The 27173-nt window shown below is 40.3% G+C and overlaps 2 protein-coding genes across 2 annotated transcripts; one reads left to right on the top strand and one right to left on the bottom strand.

Moving 5' to 3' along the window:
* Positions 1 to 2044: 2044 nt before the first annotated feature.
* On the bottom strand, positions 2045 to 2895 carry LOC122668791 (heavy metal-associated isoprenylated plant protein 26-like). The gene is made up of 3 exons (XM_043865323.1): positions 2745 to 2895; positions 2410 to 2644; positions 2045 to 2193 (listed from the first exon to the last, which is right to left on the bottom strand). The coding sequence occupies exons 1-3, from the start codon at positions 2832 to 2834 to the stop codon at positions 2045 to 2047; spliced, it is 474 nt and encodes a 157-aa protein (XP_043721258.1). The 5' UTR covers positions 2835 to 2895.
* A 1688-nt stretch (positions 2896 to 4583) lies between these two features.
* Positions 4584 to 9235, top strand: LOC122669119 (translation initiation factor eIF-2B subunit alpha-like). The gene is made up of 5 exons (XM_043865797.1): positions 4584 to 5199; positions 7098 to 7250; positions 7363 to 7504; positions 7969 to 8210; positions 8981 to 9235. Exons 1-5 carry the CDS (start codon positions 4723 to 4725, stop codon positions 9185 to 9187), a joined length of 1221 nt encoding a protein of 406 aa, XP_043721732.1. The 5' UTR covers positions 4584 to 4722; the 3' UTR covers positions 9188 to 9235.
* Positions 9236 to 27173: the final 17938 nt, after the last annotated feature.

The raw sequence follows: 27173 nt of genomic DNA, 5'->3' as shown, positions 1-27173 counted from the left end.
AACTGAAGGGAAAGGAGGTATTGGTTTCGTTATACAGAATTCAAGAGGTGCACCTATTGCTACTGTATCTGAGCCCCAAATCTTCACTTCAGTGATTCAGGGAGAAGCTATTGCAATTCGGGCAAGGATGTTGCAGGCCATTGAGGACGGTGTTGATTACTCAATGGTGGAATCTGACAACAAGGAAGCAATATTCTAGCTTTCTCAACCACAAGCAGCAACTCAGATATCCTCAGCAAATATTGGGGAAGATATCCAATACCTTACTTCCTTTTTCCTTTCATGTTCCTTCCATCATATTCCCAGGGAGAATAATAGCGTAGCTGACTCCCTGGCTAGGAGGGTGGTGCATGTCCTTGACGTGTAGGACGCCTTGGCCCATGTCCACTCTGTGGTTATCTGATAGTTGTAACTCGGATTCCATGTGTTGGTCACGTTTCAATAAATAGATCATCTTTTACCACCAAAAAAAAAAAAAAAACTTAGGCCGGATTCCTCTATTCTCGAATCGATTCCCTCCTATCAGGCTGGATTCCTCTATTATATTCTCTTGCTTCTTCTTCTTTTCCTTTTCTATTATTCTTTCTTTTTTTTTCCCTGTTCTGTTTCTAACATTCGTATGAGCCCCATGAATTTGAATCGAACTTCCTAGGTCCTCCTTTTCCTTTTCAAATTTTGGCAACAAGCTTCCTTCCCTTGGGTGATTCAAACCCTAGAGACTCAATCATGGGACTTCCCTATGCTGTAATATTTTGTTGGGGTTCTATGCGAAAGGCGGAAAAAAATACTCACATCAAATATAAACATAGAATACCAGGGGGGGATTTTAAGTACTTAAGCACTCTCTTCTTAAAGGTTTTCTTTTGAGGATGAATTCTACCCAAGTCCGTAATAGAATAGAAACCTGCAACCATGGCTGCCTCAAGAACTTTCGCTTGATTATGCTTCAAAGATTTTTTAATTCATTCTCAGGTTGTTGATTCTTATATTGATTGGTTGGATTTCCGAAGATAGTGGGCTAGCTACCTAATCTCAAATCCATCGAAGTGAAACCAGGTCTTCTGCGCTTGTTTCCATTGAGAGGTTGAAGAAAACCTCTTTTCCATAATAGCATCTTAAAATCCCATTACTAATATTTATAAATAAGCCCCTCTTTTTAGTAGTTGGATTCTATTTAATTTTTATACATTTTAATTCCAAAAAACACTTCCCCCTTATAAGTATATTTAATTCCAGAAACCCTTGAATCGTTGAGTTTTGAGGTCTGAGGGCTGAGGGCTGATTCAAGGTTCTTGAGACCCATTCTGCCCAATTCCAAATGGGAAGGACCGATTCCATCCCAATCCCATGTTTTGAAACACTATGTGTGAGCTTCTTATCTCAAACCCTCATGGTTAGAGGAAGCGGATTCCAGTCTATTCGTACTGAACCTTTAGGGTAAATACAATTTTAGGGATCCATATTGGGTATCGGCTGACTTATATAGGTATTGAAATTTAGGTTTAGGTTTAGGTTTAGGGTTCTTTCTTACCCAAAAAAAAATGAAATTTAGGTTTAGGGTTTCTTTTGTCAAAAAAGTTTTCAACAATTGAAAATTTTACCTCTTGCAAACAAACGCTAGAAGATATTTTATCATGGAAAATTTTATGTCGGGCTCCGTTTGGTTGCAAGGGGATGCAAGGGGAATTAAAGGGAATGGAAGTGAAATTTTTAAACTTAAATAAAAAACATCTTGTAATCATTACCCTATGTGACTATATCACTTGCTCCAGCTCCAAATCATTATATATTTGATTATTAAATTTCTATTTATTTTGCATCCAATTCCCTTTGGCTTAAAAAGTAAGATAAAAATTACATATAAAATGTATCATTACTAAATATGGTATAAAATTTAAGTAGTTTCTACAATCATATGGAGTAATTATTACAAAAGTTTATTTTTAAGGTTTGAAAATTTTCACTTCCCTTCCCTTTAGTTCCCCTTGCAACCAAACATAGCCGTAGGGAAAAAGGAAACTTCCCCACTCTACTAGAGTGCAATTTACTTCTCACATAGTTTTTTCTCTTCAACTTTGAATGGCCCCCATATGAATGATATTTTTTCAAGTAGATTCCTTCCCACATTGACAATGAAGGAAATCCTCTCAAAAAAGAAAAAGATGTGCATCTCATTCTTAGGAGGTATTTTCCCTACACTTATGTTGAAGGAATTCCATATTTTTAGTACCATTAGATGTAGGGGTGTCAATAATACCCGCCTGGCCCGAACCCGCCCTAAGCCCGGCCCAGACCCGACCTTGACCTGCCAGCCCGAAGGGCGGGTTAGGGTTGAGATTTTGGCTGACCCTGGTAGGGTCGGGTTGGGTTCGGGATAAGACCCCCAGCTTAGCCCGGCCCGGCCCTGACCCGACCCTGATAGGGCTACCATTTCGTATGGAACGTAAGGCCAGAACTCCACCTTCTTTCCCGTCTGATGCTGTACCCGATGCAATACCTTCTTTGGATCCACGTACCCAATCACCGTCAGCTTGTTCTTCTTGGGATCCACATCCACTTGCGTCACTCCTTTCATCATTTTCACTGATTTCTTCACTCTCCTCTCACACCCTTCACAGTCTATCCTCACCTTTATCTCCACCGTCTGTTACAAAACAGAGTAGTTCCCTTTTAGTTAACAACCAACTTATAGAGACCAAAGAAGAAGAAGAAGAGAGCAGAGTAGCTAATTAAGTAGTTTATACCTGCAATTGCTTGTTATTCTTGAGCTTCTTGCTATTACTACTCTTGTGAGAGAAATCAAAGATTTCAGAGATATGATTCAGAGCACCCATTTCGATCGATCTTTCTTTCTTCGTTCACTAAAGATGGAAATTTGAGATTTGAGAAAATATTGAAAAAGGAGATGGTGTTGTAGATCAGTGGAATTCACACTCCCCATAATTATGTATCGCGGAGCTCAAGCGCGTACGGCCGAGTGCCGCCCAAGGTAACGGATAGGGCTATGTCTTCTTCATAGTTTGACGCTATCAGGATCAGGTCGGGTTGGGTCGGGTTAGGGAAAACCCTAGCAGGGTCGGGTCAGGGTTTAGGTTAAGGCCTTTAGGGTTAGGGTCAGGGTTTAGGCAGGCCCGGCCCAACCCGACCCATTGACACCCCTAATTAGATGGGCTCCTAAGGATGTGAACGGCTTCTTAAATAGGTAATGGAGATAATGACATACATGATAACACTTTTGTTTCTCTATTTCTCTGTTTTTTTTTCATTCTTGGAAACAAACAAAAATAGAAATCCGTTTGTTAACACCGGTTCATTTTTTTGTTCCTAGGAACGAATCGAGAAAAAAAATTGCTAGAAAAAAAAAAAAAAAAAAACTCCAATTTGAAGCTTCTCTATCCAAAAAATAAAAGAAAGAAATAAGAGGGGGGGTTGCTTTTTAATGAGCACATGGTTAATTTGGTGGGCAAAGCACTATTTCACGTTTAAAATAAAACATCACCTCCAATGCAACTTCAATCACCACCACCACCTCCATCTCCACCTCCACCTCCACCTCCACCTCCACCACCACCACCACCACCACCACCACCACCTCCACCTCCACCTCCACCTCCACCACCACCACCATCACCACCACCACTGCCTCCACCTCCATCGCCGCCACTTCCACCACCTCCACCACCAAAATTTTAGGTATACAATGGTATTTTGAAATTTTATTTAAGTTCTAGAAACAGATAGAAACAGAAATGATTGTGCATAACAAACGTATTTTTGTTTATTTTCTGATCTAAAAATAGAAATTATTATGCATTACCAAACGCAGTTTTTTTTTTTTGCATAGAAATTTGGCTCAATAACAAAAATACAAAAAGTCATTTCAGGAATAGAAATATATCCAAAAAACAGAAATGTATCATGCAGGGCCAATAATGACCATAGATTTCCTAATTTTTTTCTCAATTAAAAATAAAAAGAAAAAAGAAAAAATATCAAACCATATGCAAAGGGGTCGAGGTAAGTCTGTCAAAGTTCGTTCCAAAACGGCCGGACAGATTAAATTCGATTGGATCATCCGAAACAAAATCAGGCCAATTGAATTCACTTAACGAAACTGAAGATGGACCAAACCGATTGTACACCGATAAGAAATAAAAAACTCCAAACTGTCAGGATCTTCCCATTAATCAATTTGGATCTTTACTATCGCCTGCCCGTTCTACCTATGTGATTCCTCACACAGGCAGAGGCGCAATAACCGCCCTATCCAAACAGGCAGGCGGCAGTAGAGTATCAAAATCCCCCCATTAATATAAGAATATCCTTACGCGTATTTACCCGAGACCGGAACAGGCTAAATCCAATAGTAGCCCGTTACGAAATAATGGCAAAATAGTGATAAAAAACCAAACCAAACTGGATCTAAAAAACAAAAAATTTTCCTTTTGGTCCAACAACAGACCGAAACCGTCTCGAACCGACATATGGACAACCTGTCGAGGGGAGCAAGGGCAACCCAAATTCCCAAAGTCGAAACTATTTGAAGGATTTGTCATCTGAGACTGAAGGAAGAAATAACTACCGCCCCGGAAGCCCTCCTCCGATTCGATTTACCGGGGGTTTTTCATCTACGAAGCGTAGGTTGGAGTTTTCGGTTTTCTGATACGGTCACGAAAGCTGCTGCAGGAGAAGAAGGTAGGTCACGTAGTAAACAATTTATAAATGTGGAGGAGGTCCGCTTCTTTCATTCTCGAAAAGCAACAACTTAAATCACAGCCACAAGGTCCACAACCACCGGGGGACTCAAAACCTCAAATCCTTCTCTCCGCTTCCGACGAACGAACCACCGACACCATGCCCGAAATCCTTCAAAACCCTAACCCCTCCATGTCTGCTTACTACCAGACCCGAGCGGCTCACCATGCAGTGGTCACCAGCGACTGGCTCGCACAAGCTCAGGCCGCTGTGGGACGCAACCCAGGCGATGCTCCCCCGGACGAGAATTCTACCAGTTCCATCAATATCTCTACAGGCAAGCCTTTCAGCGTGATCGATGAGTTCAACCGGTGGAGGCAGCAGCCTGATCTCGCGGAAGCTGTCGCTGCTATTTTGGCCTTGGCTTCCGTCATTCGTTCCAGTCAGGCTACCACCATGATGGAGCTCGAGATCGAACTGAAGAAGGCCTCCGATTCTCTTAAAGTTAGTCCCTTTTTCCTGTTTTTCAATTGCCTCTCTTTCTCTTCTCTTTTTTTCATATTCCCCTTAGGGTTCCGGTTCCTTGTGGACTGCCTAATTATTATCTGGGATATCTCTGATGCACCTTCTAGATTTTGTTGCAATATGAGCTTATGCTTGTCAATGAATCCAGTTTCTTGCTTTTCAAGGTCAAGATTTCTTTTATGAAAAATTTGTTCCAGCTATTTAGAACCCCATGATTTGATCTGTACAACTTCATCCAAAAATCCTTTGTTAAAGGAAATATTTATGATTGTTTGTTATTTGTTCTTTTCGAGTCACGGTAAAGCTCCCAGATCATTCTTTGACTGGGGCTCTGAAAAGCTGGCAAATTTTAGGTTCTAAGCCCTGACGTGAGAGCGTAGCAGATTACTTTATCTCCGTTAATCAGCTAGCTTCCTGTTTCTCAACTCCAGGCCTCGTTAATAATTTCGCTACTTTGGGGTCCGCCAACCCTCTTTTGCCCTTCCTCCTCTGGGATTATTAATTTTAGCTTATAAAAAGTTATATCTTGGACCGGTTGGTTTTACTGTTGACAGGTTGGCGCTCTGGTGTCTCATAGGCGTTGTGTCTTATTAGCTGCATGCCCACGAGTCGCACTAGAAAAGATAGTAATCAAACAAACTCACTTACAAATTCGGATCTCAATTAGATCTCCACGGTATAGTAGCAGGTTTTGTATTATCTCAGCAAATTAAGATTTAAGAGATTCCAATAGGTTACAACAGTAGGAAACAACACAGATTAGAAGAAAGCTGAGAAAATTCAGGACAAGAATAAGAGATACCTCGGCCATTGGTGATAGAAGTGGTTTCCCAATGTTTCTAGTTGATAGTGGCAGCAGATTCTACTACTAAAGTTTCAGCCGAGGGTGCAGTTGCAAACGCCGGCTACATGCCTTGATAGGGGTCGATAACATTCGATAATAAATATGAGAGAGAGAGAGAGAGAGATATGAAACCAGACCTGCTGCGACAGCACATGCAACTCCAACTCCAAAATAAAGCTTTATCGACAACAAAATTATTGTTTGCTATTTCTCCACAAATGTGCGTACAACCTGTTTTTGTACTGATATGGACAAAATCCTCCCAATATTCCACCCTAATTCTCTTATTTGGGGAAATACACTTGGAACTCCTAATTGAACGAGAGGAATGAGAATTGGCTGAACTGGATGCTCCCTCATCACTGAATCTATGTGGTTATGTTGAAAACAAGAGAAGTTAGGAAGAAATCAGATTAGCAAGGGAGAAAGGAGGGGGAGGGTTCACACACACAGCGAGAAACTCAATTCATTCTTTCATAATCTCAACGATGGGGGATTAAATCGTGTAGAAAGAAAAATAAAAGACTCCTTACATAATTATCCCTATAAAATCCTAAATATCTACCAAAATAAAACCATATTTGGATCCGGTTAATCTCCATCTGGATACACAACTGAATTTAGGTCGGTCCAAGGTAGTGTACCAGTTGGGTCGGCCCGGTCCAAGATTCTCCTGCATCAGTGCAAGTGTCCAATTTTATCCTTGGTTTTGCTCATAAGATTTACTCTGTTGTCATCCATCAGCATAAACCCTGTCTGTGGGTCTTTTCTGACTTTGCCATTAGTAAATTTTACTTGGACTTGAAAACTTGAAATTATTCAGTGGATGTTGCCTGTCTCTGTCCCCAATTTAAAACCTTGGCAAAGCCTGTGTGTGATGTCTCTATGGTCATTAATTTTCATGCTTTGATGAGTATAGTATGTGCTTACCTCTTGATGACATATTTAAAGTTATAAGGAAGCTAAAAGTGGGCAACTTCGTATTATTCTTATATCTTCATTTGAAATGGTCAACCTCATTTATGAATTTCAGTCATGGGATGCAACCTCTATCTCTTTGACGGCTGGATGTGATCTATTCATGCGATATGTTACCAGAACTTCAGCTTTAGAATATGAGGAATTCAATGCTGCAAAATCTCGGTTAATTGAACGTGGCGAGAAGTTTGGAGAGATATCTCGTAAGGTATGAAGTGATTGGCTGTGCTATCATGTATATTTTGTACTACTAGTCTATGCAATCGTGCTGGTTAGCAGCAAAAATTATGTGTAGTGCATGTTGAACCTTCATGTTTCAGGCACGCAGGACCATTGCAATGCTCAGTCAAGATTTTATCTTCGATGGTTGCACCATTTTGGTGCATGGTTTCTCAAGGGTTGTGTTGGAAGTTTTGAAGACAGCAGCTCAAAATAAGAAACTCTTCCGAGTTCTTTGCACAGGTTTGCCTTTTCTTTTCTCACACTCAAGAATATCTATTTCCAGAGAATGTGTTAAATCACTCAAGGATTAGAATAATATAAACATCACATTAGTTTTTACTATCATAAGCATTCTGAAAAAATGGTCTAGAAAATTAGTCTGATTTTGTTACCATCGAGGGAGGTTGAGTTGTGGCAGAGGAGATTGATTGGTCATGTGAAACATAAAAATATGCAGTTTTGCACCCCAAATCATGATGTTTTTTTTATGATTAAATCCTGTCTGTACTACTTGGGATATAGAATTACAGTTTTGACTTTCTTCTACTCACTGTTTAGATACATCAACTTCTTCCCCTTCTCTAATACCCCCCCCCCCAAAAAAAAAAAAAAAAAAAACAAAAAACAAAAAACAAAAAAAAGGAAGAAAGTCTTATGCTGGTCAATTGCTGGTAGGCACAAATTTACATTGTTTGAACTTGCAGAGGGAAGGCCGGACAGGACAGGCCTACGGTTCTCTAATGAGCTTGTGAAACTTGATGTTCCTGTAAAGCTTCTGATCGACTCCGCGGTGGCATATATAATGGATGAGGTTGACATGGTATTTGTTGGGGCAGATGGGGTGGTGGAAAGTGGAGGTATAATCAACATGGTGGGAACATATCAGATTGCATTGGTGGCTCATAGCATGAACAAACCTGTTTATGTGGCGGCTGAGAGTTACAAGGTATGTGAAGTGAATTGCCAATTATGGAGGCCAATGAAGAAATATTTTATTTAAAGGGAAAGGAAAAAAGAAAATTCCTGGCTCTCACAATCTTTCCATCAGTCAGTAAATTCTGGCAGCAGAGTATGTAGGAAAGTCTGCAGAATAGTGGTTGATGAATGATTGACTGTAGAATAATGAGAAATGAATGCTAAACATTTCCATTGAATGGTAGATGCTGCATCAGCACTTGAACATCTACAGGTATAGCTATAGAGTTGACTGCAGGCTAGGCTGATCACAGCCCATAGGTAGAGAATGCCAACCTGAGCTCAGTGTAACCAGACTTCAGACTGATCCAGCAGGACCTAGAGCAATCAAAGATATATTTTATTGGCAGAGGGTTCCCCACCCTGCCAGGGTGGGGAGGAATCTGCAAGCTACACCAATAGGTGTTCCGAAAAAGTTATCATCCATATGGGGTCCACATTTTCAAAAGCAATTGAGAGAAAATAATAAAAAATTAATGTGAGAGGGAAACTGCATGCTGGCAGTGTAGCTATCTTTTTCCCTATCGTATTTTTACTATGAAATGTTTCGTTCTTTGTCAATTAGGGCTGAAATAGGCAAACCAGGCACGTGCTTGTGAGCCTTGAAGCCTAGCCCAGCCGATTTGGATTCCAATCCTAGGGCATCATGAAGAACTATCAAACTCTTGACTACGCAGCTGAACCTTTCAAGTTGTATTGGTAAATTATCTTGACATCTTGTCTCTGTCTTTTGCTTTGCAGTTTGCACGTCTATATCCATTGGACCAGAAAGACATGGAACCTGCCCTACGTCCCATTGATTTTGGTGTCCCTATTCCATCTGGTGTTGAGGTTGAAACATCTGCAAGGGATTATACTCCTCCTCAGTATCTCACTCTTCTCTTTACAGATCTAGGCGTTTTAACACCCTCTGTTGTCAGTGATGAGCTTATTCAGCTATACTTGTAGCCATGGTTGAAATTAAACTCTTGCAGCTGCTGCTGCTTACCAAGCTTGGAGTCTTTGGTGAGTCCCCCCCTCCTCCCCCCCCAACCAATGATGCTTTAGTATGATCTATGAAATTGGGTTTCTAGATGTTTGTTTTCCCCAGAAAGGATGCAGAGCGAAACCTGTTAACCAAGAAGGCAGTTCGGCTCTTAATTTGCCCCATGGCATGCCAAGTGAGCAAATCTGAACTGTTGATTGAGTGAGGGCATATGTATGTCAAATTTGGGGTCTTTATTCAATTATATGACCCACATGTATTTGGCTATTCGCCTCACCTCCCATTTCCTGATGGGTCCATGATCATCTAATAAGAATGGTCTCGTCAGTTTTATGTCACTTCAATTTGATATATTGTAGTGTGTTTCATCCGAAATTTGACATATGAAGAAGGAAGACGGGAGCTTACTTTTCAATGATGTCTCAGTCCCTACCGGCATGCCATGTCGGTGTGATGGGGGGTGTTTAATCTCTCTCTAGCATTCACACTTAGACGCTGTACTAGCCGTGCACTTGTTCAACTCAATTTTTGAGTACTAGCCTGCTCAACTCAAGTTGTATCTCATAAAGCAGGGTAAGATATACTAATCCCCAAAATGCTACTTGGGCAGGAAATGTCTTTTGGCCGTAGCCTCTTGTACACTACAGAACCTCGTGGATGTCAGCGACTTTACACTCACTTCTGGAAGTCCTTTTGGTGAAGTTTGATTTTCTTGATTGCAGTTTTGACTCACCCTGCAAACCGAAGGAGTGCCCAAGAAGTGGAGTTGACTCTGCAATGGAGTAATTTTATTTTAGTATTATTCACCCAAAAAAACTATATTATTTTAGTATTTTTATACAAGATTTAGAGAAAAATTATGAGTATGTTATGAGTTAGGATTAGAGGTAAGTGAAAGAGGAGCTTGTTTTCGAGTCATGGAGGATGAAGTAGCCAATACTGGTTTTTAGATAAATAGGATGCGAAACCAGTTTGCTTGTATCTTGAATGTTCAAACCTTTTTTGAAAAAATTTTGGTGGCATGGTGCGTTGCTGAATTCCAATTGGCCCAAAGTTTGACCAGCGGATGGAGCAGGGGACGGCAAATAGGGGTGCAAGGAGATTACCTGCTGTTATTCTACTAACTTGTCCCAAAGGAAGGAGAGTAATGGCCCAACAAAGAGTTTTTTAAATCATTATTTTTCTGTTTTGTGATGATAAAGTTTCGTAATTGTTCTTGGATCTTAACAAAGATACATAAAAAATCTTAGGAAGCCATGTCACCTTGGTAGCTTCGCCTGTACTTGTTATTATAGTATGGGTCATGCTTCCTCCAGGTTTTGGATTTTTCAGTGGGGTAATGGTAAATATTGTAGTGATCGGATTGAGGATGTTTTTTTATGCGGGGGAAGAACACCTTAAGTGCTAGACTTAGTAGGCTCTTTTGTGCCTCTTGGAGAAGAGCAACGAACCATTCCCATCCAGTGATAGGGTAAGATTTTGGCTTCACAAAAAGGATGAGATACGTGAATGGAGGATTATCACTTATTCATTCCATCAACCATGATACTCTCTCTCTTCCACGTACAATTAGCAAGTGGAAAAATATCTATTGCGATTCCCTGACCTGTACAGTTCTCCTATTGCCTCTAATAAGAGAGGGTGGACCCTATCTGGGCAGAGTGTTCGGTCGGAGATGTAATGGTCATTTCGTCCCCCTTGTTAGGGAATTGTAGGAACTATACTGGCTTCTGTAATCCATCATGTTTAGCTGCCCCCGCTTGGCTCACCATCTCTGTCTTCAAATCTTACCCCACATCGTCCTCTTCCCTGCATGCCCACCCCACCCCATCCTCTACAGACTCTGTTCTTCCTCCACCAACCCCAATCCTCCTCCCAAGTCCCACCTCACCATTGAAATCCCCTTTCCCCACGAAACCTGTCCCTAGAACCCCACTCGCAACGAACCCAACCCCAGCCCCCACCCTTGTAACACCTTTCTACCCTGCCATCACAAATCCCCCTTTTGCGATTGCCAGTTCTCAGTACCTTTTGGGCTTGTGCAATTTCTATGGGTGTCGCCCTTGGTGGATGTAAACCCTAAATTATTGTTCTCGTTTGTGGTTGCAGTGGCAATTCTCGTCGTTGTTGGCTTCACTACTCTTAAGTCTTCCTGGGTTCGTGCTCTGCAAAATTGTTTGGCTTTTTGGTTTGTGCAATTTCTATGGGTGTCGCCCTTGGTGGATGTAAGCCCTAAATTATTGTTCTCGTTTGTGGTTGCAGTGGCAATTCTTGCCATTGTTGGCTTCACTACTCTCAAGTCTTCCTGGGTTCGTGCTCTGCAAAATTGTTTGGCTTGGATTCGGTTTATCCAAATCAAGAGAAAGCATTGGGAGATCTCCATGGTCAGGGCCAGAAGAAGATGAAGAAGAAAGAGAGAATCTCGAAGAAATCATCAGGCCTTTGAATCGTTCTTTTTTCAGAAATCCTCCATCATGTCCTCCAAGCAGAGCCAATGAAGACGAAAGAGACAAATGGAGGGTCCCTTTCGTTGTTGTAGACTTGTAGTGTTAATTAAAACAAGGGCAAGAGATATCTACTTGGTGGTGTTTCCTACACTCTCTCGTAGGCACCGTGAAATGATGCCTTTGTCCCCTAGGTATCTACCAGATGTGCTCACTCATTGGAGAGCGTAGGAAACACCAAGTAGAGATCTTTTTCCCTTGAAACAATATCATAAGTTATTTTGGGTGAATTGAATCATAAATTTTAGTAAAAGAAAGAACAATAATTTAGGGTTTACATTAGAAAATCTATAGGGTGCCAACCTTGGTTCAAGTGGAACAGAACTCCAAGTCGAGTGGACTATGGAGTGGCATGAACCCTGCGGTAGTGGTGGAAGTTCTTTTCTCAGTCTGCGTCCTTGCTATTTCTCAAGACGGAAAATTAGAAAAAGATCAGCACTGGATATAGATTTAAGTTTCAGACCTCATATGGTAGGACGTTGAACTGTAATTTTATTGAGAAAAAGAACTGTAAATACTTTTGTTTAAGAACCAACGAAAAAGGAAGATTGAGGACAGAACAGAAAAGGGCGGAAGAAGCAAGGATTGACGAAAAGTAGACGGAATAAAATAGAACAGAGAGAGAGAGAGAGAGAGAGAGAGAGAGAGAAAGAGAGTGAGTGAGTTGCGAACCGGGAAGGGGATGGCCGGGTTGCAAGGGAGGGGAGGGGAGGGGAGGGAGGGTAAAATTGGAATTATAAAAAACACAAAATCTTAAACGTAACATTGGTGAGACGTGAGGTATCTCAAACGTAACATTTGTGAAAGCTGAGGTATCTTAGGACATAATTTTCCAAACTTTAGGTATCTTAAGTGTAATTTTACCAAATGTTGGGTAGCTTAAGTATATTTTACCTTTTTTTCTATTAATATGTAAATATGGAGAGGGTTACAGAAATGTGTTTGGTAAGATCGGTTACGTTTTAAGTTTTTTGTTTAAACAGAACACGAGAACAAATTTAAGTTTACATTTTAGGAACAAAAGCGAAAGGGACAAACTGAAAGCCCTTGATATCCAGCACTTGACACTCCCTATCGTCTCTTCACCATTCTCTTCCTCACCCATTTCTCTCTCAACCCACCTTTCAACCACCGGTGGAGGAGGTGGTGGCGCCAGTGGCTTTGAACCCACAAGGCTCTTCTAGTTCCGGTCAGGTCCGGAGATTTTGTTCAACTCTCTACTTCAAGATGATGAGCTTGAGCGGTGGATCAAGGCTACAAATATGGCATTCTTCAGATTCTTTTTTCCCAGCAAACGATGACCCTGTGATCATGTCTTCTTTTGCCCCTCCTTGGCTGCCGATTTCTTATTCATGGATGTATGTAGGGAATCCAAAATCTGTTATGTGCTTAATGAGGCCCACTCTAGTGTATGTACACTAAATTGGACCAGCCTAATATGGGATAAGTTAAAAGATTTGATTTAATGCGTTTCATCACCTCTGAAACTTTTGGCATATTGGTCAAGTACCTGATACAACTCTTGAATTTCGTTGACGTGATTGATATTGGGAGTAGATCATCCGAACGCCTGTTCAAAATCCTCGATGTCTTTGAAACACCAAGAGAGTCGATGCCATAATTTGATGCCCCTCTTCTCCAACCAGTCCCTTTTGTTTTTTTTCGGACTGAAGCGGCGACGGTCGAGATGGCGAAGCAATCAAAGGAATTTTCATGGAATTGGAGAATTTGATCAAATGAGATTCTGTAAAGGCCGTAAAGCCCAGTGGTGATCTTCATCCAATCACTCGATATGTGATGAACTACCTATGTGCTGCCTGTGGATCACGCTAGACTCTCGAGCAGATTTTTGAAGAGAACGTTCCCTATGCTGGAGATTATAGGAACTCTGCCAGAATGGATTGATCCATGTTGTTAAATTTAGGACTGCAAACATAAACAATGGAAGAAAATAAAGGAAGAAAGAAGAACACAAGTTTTACGTGGTTCAGGCCATAAGCCCTATGTCCACGGATCCAAGGCCTACACAGCCATATATTTCACTATGCTTGAATGATTTTTACATCAATTGGCACCCATATATATAGAGGGTGAATACACAATTACAAGAGATAAGTATGGTAGGATATTTTAGGGTATCACCAACAATCTTGGTGACCAAATCATGAGACATATTTGGTAGAATATCTTAGATATGGGAGATAATTAAGGAAGCCTTATCACCAGCGAATCTTTGTGGCCCGGTCATAGACCCGGTCCACCCTTATCTTCAATATACACGTTAACACGAATACTAAATAGACCTAAATATCAATAATTATTGAAAAACTAACATAAAAAGGGGCAAATGTTAAAATTAGATAATAAAAAAAAAAAAGTGCTTAATATCGCCTGTTTGGTAATGTTTTTTTGGGGTATTTATGTTGTTCTTTTATTCATTTGGAACAATATTAGAGCAAAAACAAATAGAAAAACAGAATTGAATAACAAAAGTGAAGGAAGGCTTGTTTTTTTTTGGTAGAAAGCAAGGCTATTCATTCATGCATGCCCAACGCCAAACAAAGGAAAGTACAATACATAAAACCGATAGATAACATGATAAACGCGAGATATGGATATACGGTATCCAAAACCAAGAAGTGGAAATTGACTTGGTCTCACATGCCATTGTCTGGGTCATCCAGACTAGGGGTTGGTTCATAAGCACTTCCCTAGAGAACAAGCTGTAAAAACAGATAATTTTAAGCGCATGCACAAATGTGTCAATAAAGGGGTCCCCATACATGCCAAAAAAAAAAAAAATCCACATGTGCCGACATACTGCCACAGCCTACTCTCGAACAGATCAACAAGGGTCTGCCAAATCGGCAGGTGGAGCTTCATCCGGCGACATGAGATGGTTGGTGAAGATTGAACGACCGATGGGTCATCTGAGCCGACAGTAACCACAGTGCCATTAGCACCAGAGTCGACAATACCTGCAATAACACAAAAAAAGAGAAAAAGAAAGCCTTCCTTAGCTGGTAACCCCTTGGTGTTGCTCACAAAGAACCCAAAAACTGAAACCAGTAGTTGGATCACAAAAGCGGAGCTTATTTGCCGGCAATGACAGGAAACCCCAACAAACCACATAGCATGGAGCTTCAGGGGAGAGGAAGGGGAAGGGGTAGGGATAGGGCTGACGAAATCGGCAGTGATAGCCAAGGTGGGAGCAGGGCGGCAAGGGTGTGGATGCAGGGGTAGGTGGTGGGAGATGGAATGAAGATGGATGTGAAGTTTCTCCCTTTTGAAGCCACTGGTTTGTGCCCTTCGCACAAGGTGCTCAGGCGGCAACAGCGACAACCCCACAGAGAGGAAGCAACACAGCAAAGAATACCAGGGAGACGAGGGACTGGGAGATGGGAGCAGGCCGGAAAGGAGATGGCCACACTGGTTTCAAACACCCTGCCTCTGCCAAGTTCCGACATCAGCGCCAAGATCTAAAACAGATCTAAAAAGAAAAAGAGGCGAGTTAGAAAAGGAGACACAACGCCAAGATCTGAAACAAAAAACGAAATGAAAACAGATCTGTAGTGCCAAGATCTGAAATGAGAAGAGGGGATTTGAAATGAGGAAAGGAGATCTAAAATGAGAAAAAGGAGATGAAACCCCAAGATCTGAAATAGAATTGAAAAAAAAGAATGAAGCAAGTGAGACTTGAGATGGGCGAGAGAGAGAAGGAGAAGAAACAGGAAAGGGGAGAGGAAGGGAAGGAGAAAAGAAAAATAGGGAAAGCACACCACCAGGGGCGGAGAAGTACACACCACTGTGGCGGAGAAGGGTCATGCCATAGGGGCGAAATGGCTACAATGTGAGCTGCCAGAGATCATCTAACTGTCGGTGAAAGCTCGGGAAGGAAGGCTTGTTTGATAACCCTATTTTTGTTCTCCTCTGAATTGAGCATAAGAGGGTGCGTATGGCAATGTTAAAAACAATTATGTACATCTACAACATAACATGTATGTGACGGTCGGTCTATTTTTTGTTTTTTTGGAATGAATTGGGTATTTTTTTTTAATTTTTTGATCATTAGAGAAACAGATTTAAAGTGGTAAAAAAAAAACATAAACAAAAAGGGCAACAAAAAAACATATAACCACCACCTCTTCCTCCTCCTCACACCTATCACTACCACCTCTTCCTCCACACCCCCCCCCCATCATCACCAGTTAAGGGTGTTAAACGGTTCGATGCAAGGTTTTTTTTGGTAAAACCTAAATTGAATTGTTTAGTAAACGGTTTCAGTCTCAGTTTTAAATGGTTTCATTAGGTTTTTTTATTTTTCATTCAAACACTTCTTTCTCTTTTAATTTTTTATTCAATAGATTTGAATGTCTCAAATTTTTTTGAGTGATTTATTTATTCTTATCATAATTGTTTATTCTAACCATGACTAGCGTAACTTACTATGTATATATTAATTGGTTTAATCGGTTTGGTTCAGTTTAAATCATTTAACTAAACGATCCCAATTTTAAAACCAAAATCGAACTATTTATTAAACAGTTTTCACGGTTTTTGGTGTAAATGGCTCGGTTCAGTTTCGGTAAAAACGGTTTTGATTTGGTTTTGACACCCTTAATCACTACCACCTCTTCCACCACCACCTCCACCACATCCACCTCTTCCTCTTTCACCGTTGCCACCACTTCCTTTTCCTCATCATTCCCATCATTATCACCACCACCACCATTTTTATTAATTTGCATTCATACGTGTTTCTGATCTTTTTTAATAGAAAAAATACTTTGTTTTTCCAATTTTACCATACATTTTTTTTGTACAAAAATATTCCAAATTAACAGAAACTTTAAAAAAAAAAAATTTATGGGGGAAAAGAACACTACCTGGTTGCATGGCTCCTCCTCCTAGACACAGAAGCATGTGAAAGTACCACACAACCCCATGGAAATGCAGAAATCTAGCCCAGGACGATGCTTGCGTGTGCACTCCCATTGGCCAGCATGCGTACAGGCTTTAGAGGCCCATACAACAATCTCTTTCCCATATTTTTGACTTAGAAAATACTAATTTGGAACAGAAATATTGCTATACATTGGCACACACACAGTGCTTTCTTATTTGTAAGTAGGGGTGTCAAACAATCGGTTCGGCCCGGTTTTCAGTCTGGGAATGAGTGAGACAAAAACCAAACCATTAAGGAACTTCAGATTTCGATCGATTTTGGTTCGATATGGTTTCTGTTTAATATTGGTTAATATCAGTTTAGATCGATTTGTTTTGTGGCTTGAACCACCATGTAATCTTTGATTCATCACTTACAGTAAGGAAAGATTTGGTAAAAACACTTTAAATCACCTTCCCCAAGTTAAACAAGTAAACAACTTTTTTTTTTTTTAATAGAAGATAAGTCATTCATTAAAATCATCCGAAGGGGAATCAGTTACAAAGGGAGCCTCCCTTAGCAAAATACTTTTAAGCCAGGGGTTATTTCAAGGAAACTCAATTATAGCAGAGGAGGAGAGTGCCTTGTGAGAAAGGGACTGGACAACAATGTTTATTTCACAACGGCTAACACGAAAGTTTCACTCCACAAACGAAGATAAGAGATGGATAATATCGTCAACAACAGAGTAGATTTCAGCATTGAATCTCTTAGCATTAATAGAGGAGATAAGGTGTTGAAAATCACACTTAAAGATCACCAAAGACCAACCTGCAAATGCTGCCCTAAGCATAGCTGAACGAAGGGCGGTGGATTCATAAACCAAAGGGGAGGTTAAACAATAGGCTCCGCTGAAGCAACCAAAATCACCCCAAAAGCGCCTCTAGCCACAAAACTGATTGTTGCCTTCTTCCGGTTATTGAACATTGCCACATCAGAATTGATTTTGACAAAGCCTGGTGGGAGGCAACTCCAATTGCAGGGGGCACGAGAGGGAGGAGGCTAAACTCTGTAAAACCCATTTAGGCTTTACAAATAATCTCCTCGGGAGAGATGATTTGCTTGTTGTGAACCAATGCATTCCTCACCTTCCAAATCTTCTAGCACAAGAAAGAAGTGAAGCTAGCGACAAACTTGGCTTGGGACTGGGAGGAGGGGGGCAAAGCCTACCAAGATTCAATCCAACTTTCCAAACCAAGAGAAGGATCAACATCTAAACGGATCGAGAGGCATTTCCAAAATATTACCACACCTAGCATAGGACGAATCCAGCCACAAACGAAGCCTTTGAAAGCCTTCCCCAACTATCACTCCATCAGTACAACACCGCCAAAGAAAGGATTGGATCTTCAGGAGGGATTTAATCCTCCAAATAAATTTTCAGGTCTTGTCTTGAATCATCTGATAGCCTTAAGAAGATGAAGAAGAAGGCTTTAACCCAAGAAGGCTGTCAGCATGATTAGATGCAAGATGGTAGGCTCTTTTGACTGAAAAGATGCCACTATTTCCTTCACCCCAAATAAGGTGGTCATCGCAATCTATAAAACTCAAACGGATGCTCAAGATTGCTTTTTGAATAGACTCCGAGATGGTAGAAGCCAAAAGAACTCGATTCCAACAGCGGTTTGCATGGTCAATAAGATCAGAAACCCAAAACAAAGGGCAGACCAAAGGCTTGGGAGATGAGATCAACTGATTCGCCAAGGAAGGAACCCAACAGTCTTCCCAATTTTTGACCAATCGACCATTGCCAATCTTCCAGACAACCCTGAGGAGAAAAGATCCCTACCCTCAAGAATGTTGTGCCAAACCCAAGAGGATTAAGAGCCAAGCTCTGTATCAAGGATTGAAGACCGGGGGAAGTAGATTGCCTTCATAAAGACGGCCCAAGGGGAATGGGGATCCAACCAAAGTTTCCAAGAGACACGGTCTAAGAGAACTTTGGTGTGCAACTTTGAGTCACTAAATCCCAAGCCTCCTTTGTCCTTAGAGCGACATAAACGATCCCAAGAAATCCAATGAATGCGCTGCTCACTATCTTTTTTACCCCAGAAAAAAGAAGTTGATGCCTTCTTGAGATCAATATGAACCGAATCAGGAATCTTAAAGTGGGACCCTATAAAGGTAGGGATAGTAGAGGACACTGACTTGATGAGAGTTTCCCAGGCAGAGTGGGATAGAAGCTGACTTTTCCACCCCCTAATACGGCTCAAAGATCGATCTTTAATATCTCGGAATAAGGCTTTACTCTATGCAAAGTCCATTGGGAGGCCCAAATATTTTGATGGTGAAGCAATATGGGGAATCTTCAGAGTTTAGGACATCCACCTACAAATGTGCGGATGAGTGTTCAGACTGAAGGAAATTGAGTACTTCGATAAATTGATAGCTTGACTGCTAGCTCGACAATATAGATCAAGGCACTGCTTAAGATTTGATAACTTAGAAAGGTCCACCTTAGGGAAAAGAAGGCAATCATCCGCGTATAGAAGATGAGTGATAGGAGGTGCTCGTCTTTTAACCTGGATACCATGGATATCACTAAGACTTTCCTCATTAGCAAGAATGGAGCTCAAAGCGTAGGCACACAAGATGAAGATATAAGGGACCATGGGGTTGCCTTACCGGATGCCACGGGAAGGAACAATATTTTCGTGGGGAATACCATTAATCAAAACTTTGAATTGGGCCGAAGGCAAACATTGCATACAAATTTGAATTCATTTAGGGTAGAAACCAAACCTTTGGAGAACACCTTCAATAAATCCCTATTCAAGGCGATCATATGCCTTTCGCATGTCAAGCTTGATGGCAGTGAACTTCATCTTTCCTTTTTTCTGCTATCGAATATAGTGAAAGATCTCGTGTGCCATGAAGATATTCTCAGAGATGGAGCAACCCAGAACAAAGGCAGACTGAGGGTAAGAAATGATATCATCAAGAGTAGTCTTCAACCTGTTTGCAAGGACCTTAGAAACAATACGGTAAGCCACATCACATAAGCTGATTGGCTGATATCGGTCCAGAGATTCCGAGCTGAGCACTTTAGGGATGAGGCAGATATAGGTGGAGTTGAAGTACTTTGCAAGAAGATCCGAGGAGAAGAAATCCTTGATAAACTTCAAGATATCAAACCCAATAAATTGCCGAAACTTATGGAAAAAAATAGGAGGCCCGTCAGGGCCGGAACTCTTCAAAGCTTCCATATAGAAAACCACATTTCAAACTTCCTCATCAGAGGGGATGCAACAAAGGCTCTCATTTTAATCATCTGAAACAGTGGACTGAAGCAGAGCAAGCACAGTTTCCATAGACAAAGGATCCTCTGGCTAAGATTTGAAAATGTTTTCATAATAACTGACAAGCTCACTCTTGATCTCCTCTTCAGTCTCAAGCCAACTACCATCAGTGGCCTTAAGCTTAAGAATATGATTTCGAGAACTACGTTGAACAATAGATGTATGAAAGAACTTGGTATTTAGGTCACCGCAAAAGAGCCAAAACTGACGAGATTTTTGAGCCCAGTGTTCTTCCTCAGCTCTAAGAGCATCTGCCAGGTCAAGAGATAGACTTTCTTCTTGAAGCTGATTGGCACTAGATAAAGGAAGACTTTGGATGTGAAGGAGAGCATCCCAAATTTTTTTTTTACACGAGACTGAATATGCCCAAAGGTGGCCTAGTTCTACTTACGGAAGGAGGGCTTACACCGCTGAATATTCCAGCGAAGATTAGGAGTAACAAAGTCAGAACTGATTGGATGCCAAGCTTGGAGGAGAGTAGCTTCACAATCCAGGTGCTTCAACCACATGGCCTCAAAACGGAAAGGACACTTACCTACAGGAATAGAGGGATAGGTATCTAACACAATAGGGAGATGATCAGAACCAATAGAGGGCTCAATAGAGACCAACGCATTCTCAAAAGTACACCTCCAATTTGAATTTTCAAGAGCCCTATCGAGCCGTAACCTAATATTTGCTAAACCTTTTCGGAACATTCCATTCTTGGTTCAAGGAAAAGAAACACAATCTGTCAAACACAGTTTCTCAAACACATTCATCAATGAGAAGTCTGTTCAGATTGAATGCCAACCACAATACTGAAATTAACAGAAATCAATAAATTGTAAACACAGGAAGAAACACATATAGAGAATGGAAGACTTCCAGCTTGGAGGGGATGATAGAAAATTCCTATTTTGAGAGTGGGTAGAAGAGGATAAGAGTAGGGGTGATACTGCATGGTCAAGCTTCGGGAGTCTCATGTTTGAGTTAAAATAAAATCGCAAGCGTACAGGTCAATCGTAGCTACGGGTCGAACACGAGGAGATATACGCCACTCTATTTAACTAACTTAAAAATAATGCAAAGTGAACCAAATTAAAGTGTTAAATTAAACTAATTAAACTAATAAAAATTAATGCATCCTAACTCATAAGCATCTAACAAAATTAAGGAATTAAATTGGCGTCCTAACACATGAGCATCTAACCTATCAAACTAAAGCGAATTGAAAAGAATAAAAATGCAGCCACACATACTAATCACATAAAAAGAAATAAGGGAATAAAAGTGAATCCACAAACCACAATCATATAAAATTAAAATAAAAGAAATAGAGGGAGAAGAAGAAGAAGATAGAGAGAGATAGAGGAGATGGAGAATGAGATTGAGAGTTTAGATAGTAAAACCTGGATGTGCTTGCATGAATGTAATTGAAAAGCTTGAATACTTGCATAAACTTACCATGACCTCCTCTTCTAAATCTTCAAGTCTTGTCATCAACTTAATAATTTAGACTAGAAGGCTTAAAACCTAAACTAGAATTAAGAAATTACAACCCAATTGAAGATTTAAGCATAAACTAAACCTATTACAACCATTAAATGAAAATCAAAAAGCAAACTAGAACTTAGAAAAGCCAAAAATCACAAATTAGGAGGAGAAGAAGAGAAGAAATTTTACTAAGTGAATGAGCAAAATTTACAAGAGAGGTAGGGGTAATTATAGGGGAAAGAGGAGAAGAGAGAAGAGGGAAGTGTAGGAGAAATATTGCCTAAGAAAAGAGAATATTCTCTTCTCCTTCCTCCTTTACATTGCCTTGAATCCCAAGAAAAAAGAAAAAAAATAGAAAGAGGGAGAGAAAAGAATATTGTTTACATAAACCTTCTATTTCTAGAACAGTAAATTTCTAATTCTAACTTGTGCTTCCTTTTCTTTGTAGATATCTTCTCTAAGCAATAAAATCAAAGCATCTTTGATTTTTCAACCTTCCATAAACGAGAAAATCTCTTTCAAAATAAATCTATCCCAAGTGAAATTTCAGGAATGCCCTTGAAAAGTTGGAGGAGAGAGAGAGAGTGATGACTAGGATTCTACTCAACCAACTAATAAAATCCCCAATGTATCCTCTAAAAATCGTGGGGCATTAAATGCAGCCCATAAAAATCGTGGACACCTTGTGGGCCTCCAAAATTAATGGAATCTAAGGGTAATGTGGGTCCCTCCATGTGGGTAGCAGTCATTCTCTCTCTTCAAGAATGCAAAATTATCGAAATGACCCTGTACTTGCAGTAGATCTCCACCATTGCTTAGAAATATCTTCTATAATGTCAAAAATGTCATTGGGCAGTGGTAGACTGACTATGGGCTTGCACTACAGCTCCTTTCTGACCCATTATCCTTTCTTGGGCTAAAAAGATTAATCAACTGTATGGTGGGCTAGACGAATGAGTACTTGCATTCCGTCACGTCCAACTTGCTCCAAATTTAGTCCTCTTTACAGTCATGGAAGGAAAAATGGTAACTTTACGTGTAACTTGGGACATGCAGCTCCCGATAGTCCAGAATAGCCCAAAACCTGAAAAATACAAGAAAGCACCAAAGTAACTCTGTCCAATGTGGTAAAATGTATGCTTTATGCCCTAAGATTTCACATATAAATGTGCTCATCAGAGTCTCACATATTTAATATGCAAATGATACTATTATTTTCTAAGGCTTAAATGTGGAACTCAAAGCTGGAAATCAAGGAGCTATCTCAGATGCTTTGAAGCCCTTTCTTGATTAAGAGTGTCTCTTACTGGAACTGTGATAATGAGAGTGATAATGTGTGCTAACTAGTAGTTCAAGAAGGAAATTGGGGGCTTGTGTTAGCAGAGAGATTTCTTTTAGCTATTTGGGGATCTTTATCGAGGCACTCCTAACTCTTAACTCCACAACGTTATGGAACCTTATGTGTGCGAACTGTTTAATTGTCAAACCAAGAGGAGGTTTCGGATTTTTTCTTCATCTCCAGCGAGGCAAAATCAAAGGAAGAGAATTAGAGAACAATATCCTTATTCAAATCTCCTAGGGCTGAATCTGAAGGCATGAAATCAGAGCTCTCTACCTTCAAGAAACCGCTTCCAAATCAAAGGAGCACAAACACACGGCACGACATGTTACACCCCCATCCCAAAAAGGGATAAAATACAATAAAAAGGGTATAATTAGGATGACATGTGTCACCCCACACAGCCAGGATCTCAATGCAGTGGCTCGAATCACAGTCAACTCAATACAACTCATATGTACATCAGAGTGCGGGAAGAAATACATTTACAATAAAAGTAAATGTAGATGTAAAAGAATGGAAGCGTTTACAATAATAAAAGCGTTCAAAAGTCTATGTGATAGACAAATAATACATTACATCCTTTCTTAAGAGGTTAAATAAAACTAAGAACAACAGTAATTATTAAAGAGTTTATACCATACAAATGATGAAACTTAAAAAGAATAAAGAAATAAGTGTCTCGATCCAAGTGCCCAATTGGCATAGTCATCAACATCTAATCAACATCATAGATATAAGTCACCGATTGCACATTAGCAACACCGAGCAAAACATATCCCAGAGAAAGAGCCACAGAGATTTCCACCAAAACAACACCTACAATGCATCTAAAAAGGTTGCGCAAAGAGGGGTAAGCTCCACTGAGCCCAGTGAGGGGATGGGGAACATGCAAACAATAACATATAGTCCATGATCCATGAATTAATTAAAAATATTAGCCACCTAGCAAACATGTCTAAGTCACTAGGTTCTTGCTACTGCAACAACTCAGAAAATATCATGGATCACTTGTCTTATCACCACGATGCAACCTCAATTATTACCTTGGGACCCGCACTGGTAGAAGCCACTCGCCACCCAGAGGCAAACCCCGATAACCAATGATCATCCCTGACCTGGCCTCGTATCACTCCTCAGGCACACAGGGAGCCTTGGTTACCCAACACCTAAACCCCTGTTGGTAAGGGTAGTAGCAAGGGGAACGTAACCCTAACCATTCTATATGAACTATCGTGTCGAGAGGTATTTCGGGTGCATCAATGTCCCATATCATCTAATACCCGGGTACCAGCACGACACGGCGCATGACAAATCATATAATAGCACTAACCGTATGATGCAATATGATACTATCGTATCGAGAGGTATTCCGGGTGCATCAACATCCCATACCATCTATCACCCGGGTACCAGTACTACACGACGCATGGTAGACCAATTATAAACATGATGAAGACATTAACAAGCCACATTCATAACACATACATTCACAATTTCCACAAACATAGTTATAATAATGCAAGAATGAATATGCATGAGAAATGGCATACAAGCATAACATAATGCAAAACACTCCCAAATTAAGTCAAATCCACACCCACTCACCTATTAGTTCGCGATTCGTTTGTTAGGGTTCATCATCGATCAACGTATGATAAACCTCACCGTAAGAGTAATGGTGCCTAAGGAAACGTGACAAAGCGAGTTAGGTAAGGTAGGAGGGGTCCCAAAGAGTCTCTAAAGATTAAGTCTTAAGGAAGGTAATAGAGTCCAGGTGGAGTCTTGAGTGGAGGCACAATGCCTAGGTCCAACCGGGGCAGAATGCTCTAAAAACTAGGACCAGACTCTTAGGTGGATTCTGGTCTGGGTCCACTCCTGGGTCCAGCGCGAACCAGCGAGCATGCAGACTCATAGGGCGGACTCTGGTCTGGGTCCAGCACGAACCAGCGAGCATGCAGACACATAGGGTGGACTCTAGTCTGGGTCCACCCTTTGCTGAATCCAAAAATTACCACATGCAAGCTCCCGAACTCGCATTCTCTTGGGTTTCAGCCCACAAGGACTTGGGGAAAAGGTCTATAAGTCACCTACGATCATAATACCCTACCCTTATCATAGGGTTGTTTGGTTCAAAGGTTAATTCATCAAAGCCCCAAATCTAGGGTTTCTCTACCAAGAACCCTAGATCCAAGAATTAAAATCCAGAAAAGGGAAGAGAATAGACTCAAGGTTAGCTTCAAGCCTCCAAGTAGGGAGGATACTAACCCAAAAGCATCCTTGGGTTCCATTAGTTCCAAATGGAACCCTAGGATCAAAACCCCCATCCTAATGGCTTCATCTCCAAACCTAAAAAGAATTAAAGAAGAGAGAGAGAGATAGATTTAAGGACCTACCTCAACCAAGATAAACACTCCTAGGGTAGAGCTGCACAAGCCCTAAGGTTCTTCCAATTTCCTTTCTTCTCTTTCCTTCTTCTCCCTTTTCTTCTTTCTTCTTTCCTTTCTTTTTTTTTTCCTCTCTTCACATCCACGGTTTTGCTAGGTTAGATGAGCTATGACCACTTAATGGTCATAACCCCAAGTGTAGTGACTTAGTTAGTGGGTGCCTAGTGGCTTGTGAGTGGATGGTTGGATTAATCCACATAACTCCAAAACCCTTATTTATCTCTAGTGGGTCCCTAAGATATTTTAAGACCCCACACTAAAATACATGGGTGCCTAGTGGCTTGTGAGTGGATAGTTGGATTAATCCACATAACTCCAAAACCCTTATTTGTCTCTAGTGGGTCCCTAAGATATTTTAAGACCCCACACTAAAATACAAAAGGAGATGATGAGGCCTATGACACCTTACCCACAATAAATCATATGGCAGGTGTGGACTCACCATCGGGTCCAGTTCAGGGTCCAGTCCTGCAGAAATAGGGTGAACCCAAGGCAATAGACTCCGGGCTTTGGCCCACCTTTCGAGGGTTACAAAGGGAGTACGTACACATGATATTTAAGGATTAAATGCTCACCTTCACACGATTACATCACCCATCACATCAAAATTCCACCATTTTATTTCAGTTAATTCCTTGACTGTCACGACCCAAAGTCACATGTGTTGACCGTTGGCAGCGCCATTACATCTACCAGTGAAAGTTCGACGTGGCCCAAAAAATTAAGGTGTAGTTTAGGTGCGGGTATAACACGACACACGGTCAGGATTTTCCTCCATTCAGTAGCAACACAGACGCACGACACGACTACTAGCTAATCTTAGCCCTGAGTTTGTGATCGCGATTAAAGCTAGGGCGACAGTAACGGACCGAAAGAGGCCATAAATGCGAGGAATCTATCATAACAACATGTAATTTAGTGGAATAGGCCAAAAATGGATTCAGAATCTATACTTTTTCACTCAAAGATTATAATTTTTCTTTCTATTAGAAACTCTCTCTCAAAGGGCATGAATTTTGGATGAGCAAACGATGGAAGCTTGGGTTTTCTCAAAAAAGGATACAAGTGATATGGCTAAGGGAGATTACCGTTGGGTACAAACAATTTTATCATTATTATATTATTAACATAGAAATTACAATCAAATTATAAAGGTATGAAATCAAACCTGGATAAAACCTTAAGGATTAGCTCCAATCGAATTGTAAAAGTATGAAACCAAACCAGGAAAATTTTGCTCAAAGTTGACCAAGATTCTAGCCCTTTGTAAAAATAAAAAGATGTTGTTAGACTTCAATTAATAATTAAAATTTTATAATTTTTAAATGGTAAGTAAAATTTATCAATTGTTGACCATGGACTAGCCTGTTTCTCATAAAACGTACTACATGATCAATTCTCGGATACTTATTGTTCCCATCAACTGTCATGAACGTATATAAAAAATTGTTATTTATTGACAATAATTTTTATTTAGCAACCAGAGAGAATAGAGAGGGAGATTTCTATTACCTATTAATTTGGTGCTACAATAAGGTTGATGATCAAATTATCACTGTCAATCTGTGGTATTAATAAATTTCTGTAAAGCATCCTCAACCTAACTAGAATACAACGCTATCTGGTAGTCCAGTTGCTGTAGATAAGAACTCTTTCTATCATTGTCCCAGAAGAATCAATGTTCAAGAAATTATTTGTTTGTTTTCCTATAATATTAATATTAAAGGCAAAATACAATTTAAATAAATAAATATTATAAATAAATTAAAACTAATATTTATTTTATTCAATTCTTACGTTTCAGTGCACAGGTTCTTAAAATCAGCAAAAGTTCTTGTGTCAGGAGATTATTTAATAATGAATGCATGTAACGCATCCAAGTGCTGCTGAAATTTCGCACTCTTTTCTTCTTCATTTAATATATTTTAAATAAAATAAT

The sequence above is a fragment of the Telopea speciosissima genome, chromosome 7 (assembly GCF_018873765.1).
Source record: "Telopea speciosissima isolate NSW1024214 ecotype Mountain lineage chromosome 7, Tspe_v1, whole genome shotgun sequence".
Classification (NCBI taxonomy): domain Eukaryota; kingdom Viridiplantae; phylum Streptophyta; class Magnoliopsida; order Proteales; family Proteaceae; genus Telopea; species Telopea speciosissima.
Note: the sequence above shows the minus strand (reverse complement) of the source record. Positions and strands in the feature narration are given on the sequence as shown.

What these genes read in the sequence shown, in the direction of transcription:
- LOC122668791 (XM_043865323.1), bottom strand. Translation starts at nt 2,834, where the DNA reads ATGGGTGCTCTGAATCATATCTCTGAAATCTTTGATTTCTCTCACAAG. An exon ending in AGAATAACAAGCAATTGCAG is followed by an intron (nt 2,645 to 2,744) that starts GTATAAACTACT and finishes GTTTTGTAACAG; the next exon opens with ACGGTGGAGATAAAGGTGAG. An exon ending in GGTAGCCCTATCAGGGTCGG is followed by an intron (nt 2,194 to 2,409) that starts GTCAGGGCCGGG and finishes ACATAAGTGTAG; the next exon opens with GGAAAATACCTCCTAAGAAT.
- LOC122669119 (XM_043865797.1), top strand. Translation starts at nt 4,723, where the DNA reads ATGTGGAGGAGGTCCGCTTCTTTCATTCTCGAAAAGCAACAACTTAAA. An exon ending in CTTCCGAGTTCTTTGCACAG is followed by an intron (nt 7,505 to 7,968) that starts GTTTGCCTTTTC and finishes TTGAACTTGCAG; the next exon opens with AGGGAAGGCCGGACAGGACA. An exon ending in TGGCGGCTGAGAGTTACAAG is followed by an intron (nt 8,211 to 8,980) that starts GTATGTGAAGTG and finishes TTTGCTTTGCAG; the next exon opens with TTTGCACGTCTATATCCATT.